General features: G+C 33.5%; 1 protein-coding gene across 3 annotated transcripts in view; it reads right to left on the reverse strand.

The window, feature by feature from the left end:
- LOC111143691 (NCK associated protein 1) overlaps positions 1-19,454 on the reverse strand; it is a 99,434-nt gene that overhangs the window by 30,123 nt on the left and 49,857 nt on the right. For all 3 annotated transcript variants that reach the window (XM_022497532.1, XM_022497518.1, XM_022497524.1), the window contains 8 exons: positions 19,070-19,202; positions 16,574-16,655; positions 15,052-15,110; positions 8,808-8,953; positions 6,064-6,196; positions 2,591-2,710; positions 1,850-1,989; positions 816-947 (listed from right to left, as the gene is read on the reverse strand). In XM_022497532.1, coding sequence (XP_022353240.1) covers positions 816-947; positions 1,850-1,989; positions 2,591-2,710; positions 6,064-6,196; positions 8,808-8,953; positions 15,052-15,110; positions 16,574-16,655; positions 19,070-19,202 — 945 coding nt within the window. The remainder of the gene's footprint in view (positions 1-815; positions 948-1,849; positions 1,990-2,590; positions 2,711-6,063; positions 6,197-8,807; positions 8,954-15,051; positions 15,111-16,573; positions 16,656-19,069; positions 19,203-19,454) is intronic.

The raw sequence follows: 19,454 nt of genomic DNA on the forward strand, positions 1-19,454 counted from the left end.
GGCTAAATTTTGTTTTTATAAATTGCTCTAAGGCCTTCCAAGAAAAACTTCTCAAATCAATATTTTCTTCAATAATTAAGTGTATAACTTTAGAAAAAAGGTGGGGGAAAGATTTATAAAATTGAAAGGTTTCTGATATCACACACAATATGACTTCAAGAAACATATATAAGACTTATAAATCTCTAATTAGGAATGCCTCGAGAGTCTAGAATTCTACTGGTCTAAGAGCATACATGCGAATTCAGAAAAGATAAGAATTCACCTAGTCCTGATGTTTTCAAACATTTAACTGTAACCAACTAAAAGATATGCATTTGGCATCACGACTCAGTACATACATACATATGTATAAGTGAAGAGTTTCAAGAAGAGTATTTATACTCACTTATGTGCAGAGCATGGATTTTTTTCTTCTATTCTTTCCTGTTTCTTTTCCTCCCTGCCTCTTCTTTCTTTTTTTAAACACTGACTGCAACTTTCTACATTGACCTCATGACCCTACTTGGTTGCTCCTGTCAGGTGAAATACACTGATTTGCTCCAGTCTTCCCATTTAGCTTATAAGGAACCTAAGGCACACAAAGAGTAACTGGCTTATCCAGTGTTACAACTAGTTAATAACAAGTATGGGACAAACATCTGAATAACTTAAGTAATTTCCAGTTCACTATTCTCTGTGGTTCCCCATTCATTACTCTTCGTACTGTTATCAGTTCTAATACTTTTCCTCATAAAAGTAAACACTATATGGATATGAAGAACATAACAAACTCATTAACTGAACCAACAAAAGTAGTTTATATTCTTTCTTACTTAGTAAAGCGGATTTCCAGATGAGAAGTCAAATATTCTCGTGGGGTAAACGTATGCTCCCAAACTACCATGTTTGGTACATAATTTATAGAGAAACACAATTCAGAAAGTGCAGTGTGCAATTTATCAAGGCTGAAAAAATATTAATAAACAATAAAATTTTCAACATTTCATCATAGCAATACAAAATTACTTTTATAAACACATCAGACCTTATTTGGGGATAATAACTGCAGAATTCAGTATTCTTCTTTCCTAAACTGACAAGTTCAAAATCCTAAAGGATATTACTAACATGAGAGCAGTTTTTTAAAGACAGTATCACTCATTTGTTTCTCCATTCAGATGATAATGACTACAATGATTTAATATAAGAGCTTATTACATGCTCATAAAAACGATCATTTCCAAATCTTGCTATAGTCTCTGTACTAGAGAAAGAAAGTTGTCTATAAAATAGCAAACAGCTTGCTCAACATAAAAAAAGCAATTAAGTAGGAAATTTACTTTAAACAAAACATATGTTCATGTATTACTGCCCACCATGCCTCCCTCCAAACAAACACACAATCTTTAATAATATCTAATCTGATATATTCACTTTAAAAATGATGTATGTTCTAATATAATGCATGCCAAAATGAAGTCTCAGGCTATCTGATTTTAAATAAATGGAAAACTATGGCTTGCTTTTATAGCGTACCCCCCAAATTTTCAGACAGATTCTTTGCCTTCAGTATTCAGTATAGACAAAGTAGTCAGTACAAATAAAGTATACAAGTATAAATAAAGTATACAAATAAAGTATTTAGTAAAGGCAAATATTACCTACTACATGAATTTTCTTCAAAAATCCAAAATCTGTTTTTGGAAATAAGCATTAACTATTCAAGTTCACAAAGGTAAAATAATAATAATAATAAATGAGAAATTAAGAATTTACAATTACTAGCATTCCCTTAGTACTAATGCCATACAAAAAATGAAAAACTTCTACCTGTAACAAAAAGATATAATGAAAGTGGATGGCTTACTTGGTCACTACCAGCCTGTTTTTCCTCATACTCTCAACTCCTGGCTTTTCCCTTTCAGGTTCCCCTTTCTTACCAGTCTGTTTTTTTGACTTCTTATTCACTGCTTGACTAATGGTTTTGGCACAATGCTTGGGTAGCAACTATTTAAAAAGAAATGAAATCTTACATTAACCAATTATTTTGAAAAAACACTAACAATTTAAGCAAACCTTACGTGAATCCAGACAATGTAGCAAATACCATCTAGCACTAAGGTGAGATGTAGTTCACCTAGCTAGCTTGGGGAGCTCACACAGCTTGGTAGAAAAGAGAAATAGGTAAATCTTGTGTGAAGAAAGCTTCATAGAGGAAGTTATTATCAAAGCAAAAGTTTAAAGGATAAGTAAAAACAGACTAGGCAAGCAAAGAATGAGAACATTTTACTGGAAGGAAAAGTTCAGAATTTAGTGAGAACTAATAGGTGGTAAAAAGCATCAAGTGCAGGGTGAAGTAGACATTTTGAGCTATGAGGAAGGTATATGAACACCAAGCTACAGGCTGGATTTTAAACAGTAAGTAATCCTAAAGATGGTGGCAATTTTTTTAAAAACCTAAAAATGGAGTTTTGTAAGAATGAGGTAATGAGATTTACTAAGAGTTTAAAGAAAAAGACATAAAAATAAAAAAATAAATGGCTAACAGTTAATTTTCTTGACTTTATACACAAACTTCCTGTCTGTAAGAAAACATGTGAATTATTACCTGGTCACTAAGAGTACACTGTTCTGTGCAAATATCAGTGATGAGATTTCGAGCTTGTTTGGCCATTTCATCCAAGAACATATTACATAAGGAAAGACTGCGATCTCCAATATGATGTCGCTGTCAAAGCAGAATAATAACAACAATAATAAAAGTTATAAGAAAGCAGTTTGAATTAAAATATTTTTTAAATAAACATGGAAAATAAAGTCTATTGTACACTGAGGAGTGGGGGTAAGGAACATTCTAGATCACCTTTATCTCTTAGAACAACTAACCTACCATATTGTATTTATACAGCTGATGTAAAGTATTTGGTGATTATACAAGTAAAGTATGATTAGAGGGATCTTAGAGTATCGGTATTTTCTTTAACATGAAAAACTATTAACTTAATTTTCAGTTTTTGCAAGGTCCTACATCTGGATCTTAAAAATTAAACTATCAAACAGAGGATGTGAAAGAACACATTTAGAGTAATGTTTTCTAATCTTAACTGATACACACATAAACACACATATATATTATACATACATATATATATATAAAGATCTTGACACAACAAATAACTTCATAGTTACAGAAAAGCTTAAATATTTAATTAAAATTGTTAGACATGAGGTCAGTAAAACAAAGAAATTCACAAAGCATTCAACTCCCTAAAATCAAACTCTCCAACCCAGAGGAGAAAAAAAGCTAACCATCATTTTCTGAACACAACTGGGGGGTGGGGCAGGGAGCATTATTTTAATTTTCAAGAGATTAGATATGTGTATGTAGACATATACTCACTCAAATTCATCCATCTCTCTCTACAGGATTCTGTAACCTTTTAGTTTTGGTGGCTATCATAATAATTTAATAGGCTTTTCTTATCAATAATAACTGGAAAGTTGAGTATATAATGCCATAAAATTTTGCATTCCAAATTTATAATACTTCATAAAGAGAGAAATTTTTTAAAGTTTACCTTACCAGATCTTCCATAATTACATAACAAATATACAGTTTACATATGGTATTTCTATGTTGCTAATAAATGTAAATATACAATATAAATATATTCATACACAAATATGAATGTAAATATACAATATATAAATAAATGTAATATATAAGAATATAAAAATACTTAAACACCTAAAGTAACGGTTCCTAGATGATCTATCATGATATTTTAGTGTATTTTATTATAAATGCCCCTGAAAACTTTAAAAGGAAGCCAAATCAAAAGGAATCCCCAGCTCAGATACAATTAAATATTGGTTCACTTTACTTAAAGAAAGTTTTCAAATTATAAACATTCAGGGTTTTATTTAACCAAATTCTGACTCCTGAACCCCTTGCTATCATTTATTCCTCAAAACAATACAAAACACTGAATTAGCATTTCTTCAAATTTACTAGACTTATTTAAAATACAAATCTGATATCACTACTCCCCTTCAACGCTCAGAAATGCTGAAATTGGATGAAAGACATAATAACTGAACTCTCTCCATGATCTGCCTCAGCCTCTGGCGACAATACTGAGAACAGATTTTGGGAGAACAATGTCAGGAGCAGAAAGACCACTTAGGAAACTACATTAATAATGCAGGAAAAAAGATGTGGCTTTGACAATGATGATAAGTGGTTGGAGTTTGGATATATATGAAGCCCAAAGGCTTTTTGAAAAGGCCTCAAAGGATGGTGATGGGGTAACATGCAGGGAATCATGGACATGTTACATTTCAGATGGCTAAAAATACCTAAATTCCAGCAGCATATCCAGAAAAATCAAGATCTGAAAGCTCTGGGATGGAGATAAAAATCTGGGAGACATCAGAAATACGCTAAGTTAAATAACCCAGATACAAAAAGACAAATACTACATGGTTCCACCTATATAAACCACCTAGACTAACCAAATTTTTTTGAGACAGAAAACAGACTAGAGGATATCAAGAGTTGGAGGAATGAGAAATTACTACTTAATAATTATAAGGTTTCTGCTTGGGATGACAAAAGTTTTGGAAATGATAGTAGTGGTGGTTGCACAACACTGTGAAATTAATTAATGCCACTGAACTGCACATTTAAAAATAACACACGGCACACTTTTAGGTCATATACATAACATTATATATCTGTCTGTATGCAGACAGATATAGATAGATTTTAATCACAGTTTTTTAGAAGAAAAAAAAATGGGAACAGAGTGCAAATTGTTGAAGATTTAAATGCCTAGATGAGAAATTTTTACCTTCTCCATATGCAAGAGACAATCACTGAGGATTCTTCAAGAAGGAAAGAGACACTCTGGTGGCAGTGTATTAGACAGTATTAAAGGCAGAAATACTGAAGACAGGAGAACTATTTAGTAGGAGTACATATGAAGAGTATTGCAAATTTGAGCTACAAGAGTGACTAAAGCAATGGAAAGTAGAAGACAGATTCAAGAAATGAAACCAGACAAATAAAATTAAGAGGACTTCATGGGTAATTTAATGGGAAGAATGATTATGAGGAAGAGTTAATACTATATCTTAGGTATAAAGCTTCAGGATAAAATCTATTATATCTAAAAACCATATAAAAGTATTAAATTTGGTGGTGTTGATATCCTCACAGGTAACAACCTTAAAAGCAGTCCCTACTAAACTTCCTGCAGGTTAACCTTGTCTCAGAGTCTGCTTCCAAAGCACTAATGGAATACAATCTGCAACAGATGTTACCTAATGCTTCAAGATAGTAATAATGCTACTGCTTGTCAGTTTCTTTTCTCCAAGTTCTGTAGTTCTAAGTAAAGGGATTCAACACTAAGTTAAACTATAAAGAAACAGACCATTTAATTTTAATATATAGTCTCACCACGCTTACAAAGTGACATTTCTTCTTTAAAGATCAGAAGAAATACTGAGTACATATTTGATACTTATTATTGATAAAACTACTGAGTAGTTCAATTATTTAATAACTATGTGTGCCTGTGTGTATGTCTTACAAATACTACACTTGATCTTAGCCAAAAGGCCGAGAAGCAACTGTCTTACAAATACTAATGTTAATTTTGTTTACCATATCTATCATATTAACAAGTGAGTGAAATTCCTCTTTGACATGTTTATGTTTAGTCAGTATCTATACATTCAATTTTCAACTCTTTTCAATAACAGTTTAAGAGAAAAAGTAAGCATACAAAATTAATTACTGTATATAACTTTACCGTAAATATGAATACCTGACCTGTCATTTAATAAATATAATTCTAAGTGACATTATGATATGTTCTTAAAAATATGTATGTGCATTTATCCATCCATGCAAATAAACACTACATTTATTTTAATCTATTAAAACATCGCTCTGATTCTGCATAAAGAAAAATTAGGTAGGAAGCTAGATTAGGTAATTATGAAATCTAGCCAGCTACATGTTTGGTCTAGTATACTCTGCATACCATATAAATCACAGTACTATCCTAAAATTACCTCTTCCGGACACAGTTCATGTGTGCAACTCATAAAATGAGTGCAAAGTAGTGGAAATGCAATTGAATATCTTGACTGAGAGGGTAACTCCAAACACTGTTGAAACATCTTCTCAAAAGCCCGGCTATAAAAACTATATGAGGAAACAAATTAAAAATTAGAATCACCATTTTTACAGTTAAAAGTTTTATGATACAGTACTTAGTTAATTTAACTGGATTCCAATTCCAACTGGATTCAACTGGTAGCCTTTATTCCCTTAAGTGAGTAGTTATTTTTCCAAAGAGTAGCTTTCATATATCAACAATGATTACAGAGTAATAAAAATATAATTTGTATAATAGTAAGTTTTAAAATAAAAAATTTAAACAAAGAATAAACCATATCTATGGCTTATGAATACATGACATTCAAATCTCACACTACCAAATCTTATCAAAGGCAAGTCACTATCAATTAGTAAGAAAACCACTATTTTATTGTACCACTAAGAAAGAAAAACACTGTTAATTAAACAATGCTGTACCATCAATTTTAAATTACTTCCCGATTTTGGAGATATTAAACATAAAAGAATAGGAGTCAATAAAATGTAGTACATCTTGGAATAGTAAGACAAGTAGTAAACATGTATTTATTTTGGATGTAACAGATAAAATAGGGAAGTGATGAGAAAAAAATGGATAAAAGTTACTTAGGGATAAAAGTTAAATATGACTGAAAATCTCAAGTTTTAAACATTATTCAAAGTATTTTTATTTCCAAGGAAGGGGAACAGGATTTTTTAATTGCAGTAGCTTTCTTTTACCAAAAGGAACCTTTCTGTAGCTCAAATACATGTAAACATAAAATGTTCCATTTTCTTTTCAAGTCAGACAACAGTATAGGATTCCAAATAATCTTAAAATTCTTGCAAATTTGACATGTGATATATTTTGTTTCAGTGACAAATTATGTTTCAGGGTTTTTTTTGTTTGTTTGTTTGTTTGGTTTGGTTTGGTTTATTTCAGTTTTTTTAAGAAACCTCTCATGGGGGCGCCTGGGTCACTCAGTGGGTTAAAGCCTCTGCCTTCAGCTCAGGTCATGATCCCAATGTCCTGGGATCGAGCCCCGCATCGGGCTCTCTGCTCAGCGGGGAGCCTGCTTCCTCCTCTCTCTCTGCCTGCCTCTCTGCCTACTTGTGATCTCTGTCTGTCAAATAAATAAATAAAAAATCTTTAAAAAAAAAAAAAAAAAAAAAAGAAAAAAGAAACCTCTCATGCATTCCCTATCTGGTGATTTGGATTTCTTTTGCAATACTGCTAATTAAAGCTATCTTTAACAAACTGCCCAAATCAGTGTGGACTGGAGTATCTTCCAAAATAAAAACAATGAGAAGCTGTTTGTAATAACAGCTTTTCAATACACACAAACAACTACCACTATCCACTGAGATTATCTCAGCATTGTAGAAATAAAGGGACACACTAGGTTACTCCAATTAGCTTCCATACAGGAAAAAAAGCCAAGAAGATACAGAGCTGATACTGCCCAGCTTTGGAGCCAGAATAGTTATGTATGAAACCTGGTCCTACTCTTTATTAGTCTGATCACAATCAAGTTCATTTATTCATTTAAACATTTATTAAACACCTACTATGGTAGACACTAAAAAACCAAAAACCTGACCTGAACTTCCTTCAAGGACCACCTTATGTTGGGAGAAAAAGAGGGAAGAAAAGGGGCGCCTTGGTGACTCAGTGGGTTAAGCCTCTGCCTTCAGCTCAGGTCATGATCTCTGGGTCCTGGGATTGAGCCCCGCATCGGGCTTTCTGCTTAGCTGGGAGCCTGCTTCCCCTTCTCTCTGCCTGCCTCTCTGCCTACTTGTGATCTCTCTCTCTGTCAAACAAATAAATAAAGTCTTGGAAAAAAAAAAAAAAAAGAGAGAGAGAGAGAGAGAGAGGGAAGAAAATAATTAAAGAGGCTATGACAAGAGCAAAGGAAAACAGAGGAAAATGGCGGGAGTAGTCACCACATCATCATAGCATTAATATCTATTACTACAGAGTGAAATTACTTATTTTATTTCCAACATTTGTTCTACTTGACCCTGATTCACAACTTTTTTTTCCTTAATCTAATGATGCAAAAGAGCGTCTTAAGGCAATCTGAAGTGACAGTTTTTTACTTCCACACAAAAAATGTAAAAATAAATTCACAACAGTAAGAGCTGCTCTTATATAGAATTAAAAAAAAAAAAAAAAAAGGACAAGATCCCTACTTGGTAGACTTCCTTTTGTGGTCAACTATTCCTTTTTTTTTTTTTTTTTTTTTTTTTTTTAAAGATTTATTTTTAGGTAATCTCTACATCCAACATGGGGCTCAAACCCATATTAAGATCAAGAGTTGTATGAGCCAGCCAGACACCTCTATTCCCTTTATTCTTAAGAGTCTATTACTGAGGGGCACCTGGGTGGCTCAGTGGGTTAAAGCCTCTGCCTCAGCTCAGATCATGATCCCAGAGTCCTGGGACAGAGTCCCGCATCGGGCTCTCTGCTCAGCAGGGAGTCTGCTTCCTCCCCTCTCTCTCTCTGCCTGCCTCTCTGCCTACTTGTGATCACTGTCTGTCAAATAAATACATTAAAAAAAAAAAAAAGGCTATTACTGAATGGTCTCAAGGACAACACTATCATAAAAACAATAAACAAAGGTATCTTTGCATACTAAAAATGTCAAATTCTGATACAAAAAAAATTACCACATACCAAAATATGGAGAGATCTGATGTTTCCACCAACATTTCCACCAAGGAATCTACCATCTTTGTATGAAAAATTATTGTATTCATCATCTTTCCAAGTTCTCTATGATCTGCAAGGCTAAGTGAAGCCTTAGAAACACTAGTATATGCCTGCGAAAGTAAAAAACAAAAGTAGTTTAAGCAAAGACCAATGATTTTAGCCTTGACATTCTACAGGGAAAAAAAAAAACCACATTATCAAAAATTTTTTGATGTTTATTTTGACGTTGTATCAGTAGCATCACCTTTTTAAAGCTGTCAATAGTGACTCAAACTTGAAATTCCTATCAAAAAATTCTTTAAATAAATTGAAATACTACTGCCAATAAAGTAAAATCTTATATATGGGTCATTCATCTAGAACCCCAAAGGAACGGAAGTTATAATATCAAAAGTATAAAAAGAATTGTCAAGCTAGATCTACCGAAAGAAATTTTCAATCTAGTTTGAGAGAAAAAATACAAGTGATACACTCAGATGAAAGTAAATATTGTACATGTTAATTCATTGAGGTTTTAGATTATAGTAATTAAAACATACTATACTAATTGATGAATTCTAGAAAAGAAATGAAAACCATAAAAACTAGTGTAGGTTGAGCAATGTGATAGAACTTAACCAAAACCATCATGAGAGGTTTACAGGAAAATAAATTCTACTATAAGGGTACCAAATCAGAGAGGAAAAATCTGTCCACGGACAGTGGGCATTCCAGAAAGGCACAAAACAAGAAGAGAAAGAGTGTCTATAGAATAAATACTGTTCACTATGGCTACAGTTAAAATGAAAAGAGGAGAAAGAAAATGGTGTAAGAAGAGATTCGACCAGATCATGTAGACCCCTCCAAAACACATTAAAGAATTTAAACTTTTTGGTGAACCAAAGGTTCTGTGCAGTGGTCAACTTGTGTTTTAGAAACATTATTCTATGTGGAGGAGGGAACTAGGGAAAAGTGGACAGAAAGGAAATAGGAGGCAGTCGTGGCAATAATCCAGACAGCATTATGATGGTCTCGTCTACAATGGTGGTAGTTAAAAAGAGTTTCATCTGGGAAATCATTAGATAGGCAGGCAACAGAAGAATTACGAATGATGGCCAGGATTCTGGTGTTGTGAGATACTCCTTCATGGATCTCACGTGTGCCTACACATCTTCGATATGCAAGAATTCAAGGCTCAGAGTACTCACTACTCAGGCCATTTCTGAGAGTACTTGTACTTTGTACTTGTAAGTACTTTGTACTTGCAGCTAGCTGCCAAACTTGAGGAAATGAGGCAGTATCTACCTCTGGATCAAAGAGCTAGTATGATTACTATTGATACAACAGAGGGTTCATCAAATTCAGTGTTCCTTAGCTGCAACACAAACCTACTGCATACCTAGCATTCATCTGGGTCATGGAAGCAAGAGAAAAAAAATGATACATATATGTTGATGCTCATGCTGCTTCCTGTGCAATGAATAAAATCCTTTGTCCTTGATGCAGGGGCCCCACGTCTTCTGCCAATTTCCATCAAACAGTAGAGACTAATTATTTCCTTGTAAACTGGATAAAAATCAAATCTCAGCCCCCCAGCGTTGGTGGTATAGTGGTGAGCATAGCTGCCTTCCAAATCTCAGCCCCTACAAGGGCAAGGGGCTACAACATGGATGGTGAGAAAATGACAAAATTAATTTAAAAGACTCATTTGAAATATTTAACAACAATGAAAGGAAAAACAGGTCACTTTGAAAAAAAAGTTTAAATAAAAGTAAGGTAAGAACAACCTAAGTAAATTTAATGACAGAAGGGAAGAAGATAAATGAAAGTAACCAAAGATGATTAAGAGACTAGGGAATAGGGGCACCTGGGTGGCTCAGTGGTTAAAGCCTCTGCCTTCGGCTCAGGTCATGATCCTAGGGTCCTGGGATAGAGCCTCACATCGGGCTCTCTGCTCAGCAGGGAGCCTACCTCCTCCTCCTCTCTCTCTCTGCCTGCCTCTCTGCCTACTTGTGATCTGTCTGCCAAAAAAAAAAAAAAAAAGAGAGAGACTAGGGAATACATAAGGGAACGAGATGCCTGAGGAAGCAGGAAAAAAATGACAAAGAATACATGGACAAAGAATTCTTCTTCTTCTTTTTTTTTTTTTTAAGATTTTATTTATTTATTTGTCAGAGAGAGAGAGAGAGAGAGAGCACAGGCAGACAGAGTGGTAGAGGGAGAAGCAGGCTCCCTGCGGAGCAAGGAGCCCGATGTGGGACTCGATCCCAGGACCCTGGGATCATGACCTGAGCCGAAGGCAGCCGCTTAACCAATTGAGCCACCCAGGCGTCCCCAAAGAATTCTTCTTTAAAGACTAGAAAAAACAAGAAAAATCAAAATGACCTAAAAAAGACCAATGACTTAAGGATTAAATTAGGACTCCAGTGAAGGCAAAAAGCAATTCTAAAATTCTCCCAAAGGCTTACCCTTCTGGTCCTGCACTACTCAAGAATTACTGATATCTAGAGAACTGTGCACCTGTCTGGCCATGTGCTTACACTGAACTCTTATCTTTATATCTTATCATTGAGTCAGATCATTCATCGCTCTTGTGAAGATTTGTTCCTTCTTGTAGTAATATTTAACACTAAAAAGTTTCTTTACTTGTCCTTTCCTCATTGTTTGCCCTTTTCCTGTGTAAGCTTATTTTCCTATTCAATTTCTACCCATCTTTCAATGTCTGGGCAAAATGATGCTTTCTCTGTAAAATTATTATTAGCAATTCCAACTTGAAAAAAGCTTTCTTCCTTCTAAGAAAACTACAGTTAATTTATAATCCTATTCTGCCAACAGCATCTTTTAAGTTAATCTTTTAAATTTTCAACTGCTATTTAATTTTTCATTACCTTTAATGCCTATCGCCACAGCCAGATTTATAACATTCTTAAAAGAGGATCTGTACTCTTCTGTACTACAGATTATATAATACTGCTCAATATTTTATTTCTGGTATCCTACGGCCTAGTCTGTAGGTGTGGAACTTTTCTTCATCACCTATGCTAACGTTCTGGATTTTGGCTACTGCCTCACAACTTGCACTTTTATCCTTTCCCTCAGACAAGACTTCTCTGGCTTACTTATATGCTCCACTATTTTCTTCCTTAGTATGCTCTAGCCCACTGTCACTAAAAATTAAGAGTTATACAGTAGAAAGTGGCTGTATGTCCCACTCATGATTATGAGCAATGTTATGGGTTAAAAATATGCTGGAGTCATAGTCCCCAGTTTCTCAGAATGTAACCTCATTTGGAAACAGGGTCTTTACAGAGGCAATCAAGTTAAAAATGAGGTTGTAAGAGTGGACCCTAATCCATTATCACTGGAATCCTTATAAAAAAGGAAAAATTTGGACACAGAGATAGGCACAGAAGACTGTATAAAGAGAGACAGGGACAATGCAATTAGAGTGACTCATCTACAAGCCAAAACACATCAAAGTTTGCCAGCAAATTACCAGGAGCTAGGAAAAAGCCTGGAACAGATTTTCCCTCATAGCCCTAAGAAAGAATCAACCCAGCTGACAACTCGATTTAGGACTTCTAGCCTCCAGAATTATAAAATAATAAATTTCTGTTGTTTAAGCTACCAGCTTTGGTACTCTGTTAGGGCAACCATAGCAAACTAATAAAAGCAAGAATACAACACATGAAAGAATCATATAGCAGGTGATATTATAATAATCTCATAAAAATTTAGAAAAAACTTAGATATACCAGTTCTACACTCTTAATGCTACAGAAATATTTTATATTCTGCCATATGACTAAACACAGATAAATTCTCAAGTGAATCCTCCAAATGAGTTAAGTAAATAATCCTGAAAGTATTTAATAAGGGCAAATTCGAAATGTACCTTAACTCTCTAAAATTTTCTGAACCCAAATGTTGGTTTAGGCACTCTCACAAACTGAGAGCAGGAGACTTAAATACTTCAAGCTTTTTGATGATGAGTGACTTTCAAAATTTTAAATGTGTACATCCTGTAGCACCGCAATTTCACTTTTATTTTCATTTTATATGCTCTGACTTCTATACGGTTTCACAGCTTTTGTTAAAATAAAATGTTAATATCTATACTTTATTTTTTTTTAAGATTTTATTTATTTATTTGACAGAGAGAGACAGCAAAAGAGGGAACAGAAGCAGTGGGAGAGGAAGAAGCAGGATCCTTGCAGAGGAGGGAGCCCAATGCAGGGGGCTCGATCCCAGACCACCCAGGCACCCTAAACTTTATTTTTAAAGGGGGAAAAAAACCTATTATATATATACATTTAATATTTTGGGGTGGTGGAGTTTTAAGTGTTCCTCCCTGATTTCCCACTAACCAACTCTGCAAACTCAGGCAAGTTACTTAATACTTGTAGCCTCATTTATAAAATCATCTCCAAAAGTATACAACCATAGAACAAAGAATAAGTGTGAGAAAAATGCCTTTGTATTTTGAGGTTGGAAGGAACCTAAGGGCAAAATTACCTCAGGTAATAGAAAGGTATGCTCTTTCTAGGAGTCCTTCCTGAGACTGGGTTGATCTAAAAATCTCTTCCACCAACACATACTGGTTTTGTTTTGACTTTTTAATTAAACAAATAAAAATTAATTTAAGTTGCAGGTGGGTGTGTATAGTACAATTCCATGTACTGGGTACATGGATATAAACCTAAACGGATATAAACCACTTATTAAAAGCATTTCTGAGGTATGAAAGTGGGAAGTAAAAGTACAAACTACTTTACCTCTGGGTATTGTGACATCTTATAATGAGAACATACTACTATTATTTTAAAATATACATATTTTAAAAATATTCAGTTACTGAAAAACTGCACCACAGTTTTCACATAATTACTAGAAGAATTTATAGGGAATTAAATTTCATTATGAAATTTACAGTTATACAAAGATTTTAAGCTTGAATTTTAAAAGTCCTCTAAAACTATTTATGTGAGTTATATATTAAATGAAAACTTTTAAAGTCTACTACCATTTATTTCTGCATTTCAGAAAAATGAAGCTTTTGGCACTATATCAGGGGACAGTAAACTACAGCCTGTGAGCTGGATGCTTGTTTTTGCTCCTTCATAAAGAAGACATCTAGATAGATCTAGATAGCTAACAAGAACATGAAAAGGTCCTCAACATCATTGATCATCAGGAAAATGCAAATCAAAAGTACAATGAGATGTCACCTCACATCTATTAGAAAAGCTATTGACAAAAACACAAGGCAAAAATGTGGAGAAAAGGGAACCTTCATGCACTCCTGGTGGGAATGTAAATGGATGCAGCCACTACGGAAAACAGTATAGAGACTCCTCAAAAAATTAGAATTACCATGTGATCCAGTAATTCCATTTCTAGATATTTATCTGAAGGAAATGAAAACACTCACTCAAAAAGATATCTATAAACCCAAGTTCATATGCAGCACTATTTACAACAGCCAAGACATGGAAATAGCCTAAGTGGCAATCAGTGGATAAAAAGATGAAGAAATGGTGGTGTGTAAACACACACACACACAGGAATATTATTCAACAAAAGAATGGGGTAATCCTGCCACCTGTGACAACATGGGTGGACCCGGAAGGCATTATACTAGGTGAAGAAAGTCAGACACAGAAAGTCAAAGACCAAATGAACTCATTTATATGTGGAATTAAAAAAACAAATACTTAAAACTAAATGCACAGTAGACAATGCACTGCTGGTTGCCAAAGGTGGGGCACCAGAGTTGGGCAATATAGCTGAGGGTAACCAAAAGTTACAGATTCCCAGTTATAAAATAAGTAAGTCCTGGAGATGTTATGTACAGTATGATGACTGTATCAGTAAAACTGTATTGCGTATTTGAAAGTTGCTAAGAAAAATAGATCTTAAAAGTTCTCAGAAGAAAAAAAATTCCTAACTATGTGTGGTGATAGATGTTAACTAGTTAGACTTATTATGATCATGTTGCAATATGAATGAATGAATCATTATGTTGTAAACCTGAAACTAATATATTGTTATATGTTGATTATATCTTAATTAAGAAAACTGTTTCTTCTATGAGGTAAAAATTATAGTTAGTTACACAAAACTAGTCTTTTCAACAGGTATACAACAATGAATTTTTTATTGTATTTTCATGCTAGCTAAAATATTCATTACCCAAACGGAATGACAATGCAAATTAAGTTATTCTTACCTGTAATCTAAACCAATCTAATCTCATTCCTCTGAAATCAAATACTTCCCCATCTTCAACTACAATAATAGAAAAAAATATTACAAAGCAAATTAATGTTTCACAAATATACAATCAGTTTTAAAATTTAAGATCTAAGACAATTCCACTTATGGCCATATACACAAAAGAATTATAAGCAGAGTCTTAAAGAGGTATTTGCATACCATGTTCAAAGCAGCATTATTCACAACAGCCAAAAGGCAGAAGCAACCCAAATGTCCATCAATAGAGGAATAGATGAAAGAAATGTGGTACATTAGTCAGCCTTTAAAAAGAAGGAAATTCTGACACATGCTATAGTGGGGCTGAACCCTCAGGACATTATGCTAGTGAAATAACTCAGTGCCAAAAAGGCAAATACTGCATGATCCCACTTATGAGGTACCTGGAGTAGTCAAACTCATAATGGTAGATGTCAGGAGCAAGAGGTTAACAGGAAGTGTTCTTTAATAGCTATGGAGTTTCAGTTTTCAAGATGAGAAAGTTCTAGAGATGGCTGCACTGCTATGTGAATATACTAAACACTATTAAACTGTACACTTAAAAAAAACAAAAGCAACTGAATAGCTAAGAGAGTGAAGTCATTCTCAAATCCTATAAAGATGTTGATATAAGGAGGGAGTTATGCTAAGAGAAGTGTAAAGTACAGACTTCTCTCCTAAACTCTTTCTCAGTGTGCTTACATACCAATTTTGAAAAAAGCTAGAAGAGAGCTTGAGAAATCCTATAAACAGAAGCTATGGACAGCATGGTGAAACTCCTCAAAGTAACTCTTTATACACCAAATATCACCAGGCAACTTCACAATAACTTTACTACTTAAGTGCGATAAAGATTGATTAAACTAAAATGTATTTATTACTCAGAAATGTTCAAGGTTTTAGATATCTTTTACTTAAAGATTACAACACTGAAACATCATAGCAATCTGCTGGAATGAAGTATCAAATAATGAAGAGGCAGTCGAGTATACAACATTTCGGATTGACATACCTGAACTTAAAATCCCTGCACTAGTAGGGACACTTAATACCTGTTAGAGCTTGGCAAAATCGAGTTAACTCTCAAACCTTGAGTTTTCAAATCTACCAATACAACAGCTTTCTAAAACTGATGTGAATTAAATAGGATAATATTTGAGTGCCTGGTACTTTTTTAAATATAATTTCATCAGTGGTACCAACTATTGTCATAGATGATGCTTAGACCACATATATACTTCATTATGTTTTGGGTCCCCCCCCCCCATCTACTGAATAATAAGAAATTTCAAGCCATAATTCTCATTATTTTTATAAACATCATTATACACCTATTTCGGCAACTTTGCTTCAGAGAGAACAAAGCTAAGACAAAAGAAAACAGAGTAAATGTGTCCAAAATAAATGAGTCTAGAAAAATTAACTGTTAAATCCCCCCCTTAATAATCAAATCTGAAAATCTAATTAGGAGAAAATATGCTTTTATTTGGAAGACTTACCTTGTTTTACACTCAGGGAAGTCATAGTGTTAACAAAAGAGGACATGATAATCGATTCATCCTCAGGGCAAACAGAAAGATTCTGAAAAAATAATAATAATAATAATGTTAAAAACATCTAACTGGGGAAATAATTCATAGGTCCATCAAGTGGTAGATGGATAAACAAGCTGGTATATCCATACTGTATTTTTCAGCCTTAAACAGGAATGAAATGATACATACATTAACATGGATGAATCTCAGAAACACTATGCTAATTGAAAGAAATCACAAACAATAGATTATATAGTATATGATTCCATTTATATGAGAAAAAATGTTTTTAAAGGCAAAAGTGACAAAAAGCAGATGAATAGTTGCCCGGGGTTTAGAGAGAGAATCAATTACGAAGGTCCACAAGAAAATTTTTAAGTGTTGAAAACTTTCCATGTCTTGACTGTAGTCGTAGTAACATGGACATACAGTTGTCAAAATTCAAATGGTATACTGAAAATAGATGACTTTTATTGTGTGTAAATTACACTTCAACAAAATTAGGACCAAAATATCCCTCTCAAGTCAGCTAGAAAAATGAGTACCTTAAAAACTGCATCTGAAGTTGGTGCTGAATAACACAATTTTTTTAAAAGTGGATGCTTAGCTCACAAATAGTATAATTTTCAAAACCTACACAGCAATGTGAATATACATAATTTCACTACACTGTACACTTGAAAATGGTTAGGAAAGAAAATTGTATGTTACGTATATTTTACCTCAATAAAAAAATTTAACACCTATTACAATGAACTATATTAACAGGTTAATCTTAGTTCTAAATTTAAATCCTAGTAAATGGTTAAAAACACCATGCATGTACTTTACAACAGAAGAGGGTATAAAAAGCTTGGGCACTGGAGTTAGAGCCTGCGCTCAAATACTGGCTCTATTACTCATGAACTCTATGATACTGAGCAAGTTATGTAAATTCTTTTTTCATTAACAAATGGTAACTACAACTAACCTCTGAGGACTGTTGCACAAATGTAGTAAGATATACTATCAATAAATCTGACAATTATTCATACTAGTATTACTGCTACTAATATTATAATTCCAGAAAAAAAAAAAAACATTTTCCTAGTATTGTAAAATACAATTGATGCAAAAGACACCAAAAGAGATGGAATGACTTAAAAATTTTAATATTATGTAACATAAATCTACATTTATTAATTACTATCCAACCAGCCACAGCAAGTTCCAAAATGACATGAAATCAGGAGTCTGGTTTATTTTTTAAATTGTGATAGCACAAAAGCCTCTGGTTTATCCAGTAAGTAGTAACTATTTAAATAAAAATATAGCAAAGTTGGGGTGCCTGGGTGGATCAGTGGGTTAAAGCCTCTGCCTTCAGCTCAGGTCATGGTCTCAGGGTCCTGGGATCAAGCCCTGCATCGGGCTCTCTGCTCAGCGGGGAGCCTGCTTCCTCCTCATTCTCTGCCTGCCTCTCTGACTACTTGTAATCCCTGTCTATCAAATAAATAAATAAAATCTTAAAAAAAAAAGTCAGCAAAGTAATAACATTTTAGGGATAAAAATCAGCCCTTCTATTCCTGTTTTTAATAGACATTCTAGACAGAAAGCATCCAAGCTCCATCTAGTGGATAAAGGAAAAAATACACCAGTTCAGGATAGTAACCTGAGATATATAGAATTCAAGGTAAACAATTACATGAACAATTTTTTATTTTCTTACTTACACCTTTTAAGTAGGTTTGGAAAAAAAAAATCAGGATATCAAAGTATGGTTATTCCTCTGGAAACCAGTAGTTTTAGAATACAGAGAATTCGTGTTGTTCTTTACACTACGTGTTAGTTTACTAATACATAGTATAAAGACATCTTGATTTTATAAAATGAAGCAAAAAAAAACCCATTTCCCTTACAGTTAGCTTATTTGGAATAAAGATAAAATAAATTTATATTAAAATGAAAAAGACTGAATAAAGAATTTACAGAAACAAAAAAAAAATTAAGACTAAAAATCAACAGATGAAAATCCAAATTAAAAATAAAATTAGGACATTTAATCAAATTAGGACATCTGGATGAATTTAAAAAAATAAAAAGATCTTCTAACATACTGTGCCAAAGGATTTATCTTCTACTTTTCCTCTAAAACTTAGTTAAATCTGATTTATGACTATCCTCTTTTGCAAGGTCCTCTTTAATTTGGTCACTGTACACCTCCACTGCCAAAATAAAGAATTATTCCCTGCATTGTGTTCACTCTGAACTTGGTACACACTTAAGCATAACACCTACTACATTCAACTACAACTAAGTGTTTTCTCCCCTCTAGATTATGATCCCCTTGACAAGACAAGACAATGACTTACTTATATTTGTAGCTCTACCACTTGGCACTAGATTATACTAAGCAAACAAATCAGTTACTAGAAAGAAGGGAAGCAAAGAACAATAGGGAGAACAGCATGATAAAGTTTTTACCTGTACAAGTTCATTGAGAACAACAGCATCAAAGCCAGAAAGGTACTGCACATAATACCTCTGCATTACAGGTCCGTATTTTCTTACATGTGCTCTAAGCTCTTCCATATAAAATATTAACTCAGCAATATGCCTTTTTAAAAAATTCAAGAAAAGTATTTCAAAAAAGAAATTCATCATTATTAAGGAAAATTTAAAACGCCTTTGGTATTACTACAAGAAGATTTTTTTCTTAGAAAAAGCACTGCTAAATATCATTTTATGTCAATTACTTTCTAAAGACATTTCCATGATGGAAAACAAAAATTAAAAAAAAAAACAAATAGCTAAACAGCTATGACTAAAAAAGTTGATAAAGGAAAACCGAAAATGAAAATAAAACTAG

Source organism: Enhydra lutris, unplaced genomic scaffold (genome assembly GCF_002288905.1).
Source record: "Enhydra lutris kenyoni isolate GAN:26980312 unplaced genomic scaffold, ASM228890v2 scaffoldscaffold1, whole genome shotgun sequence".
In the NCBI taxonomy this organism is placed as follows: domain Eukaryota; kingdom Metazoa; phylum Chordata; class Mammalia; order Carnivora; family Mustelidae; genus Enhydra; species Enhydra lutris.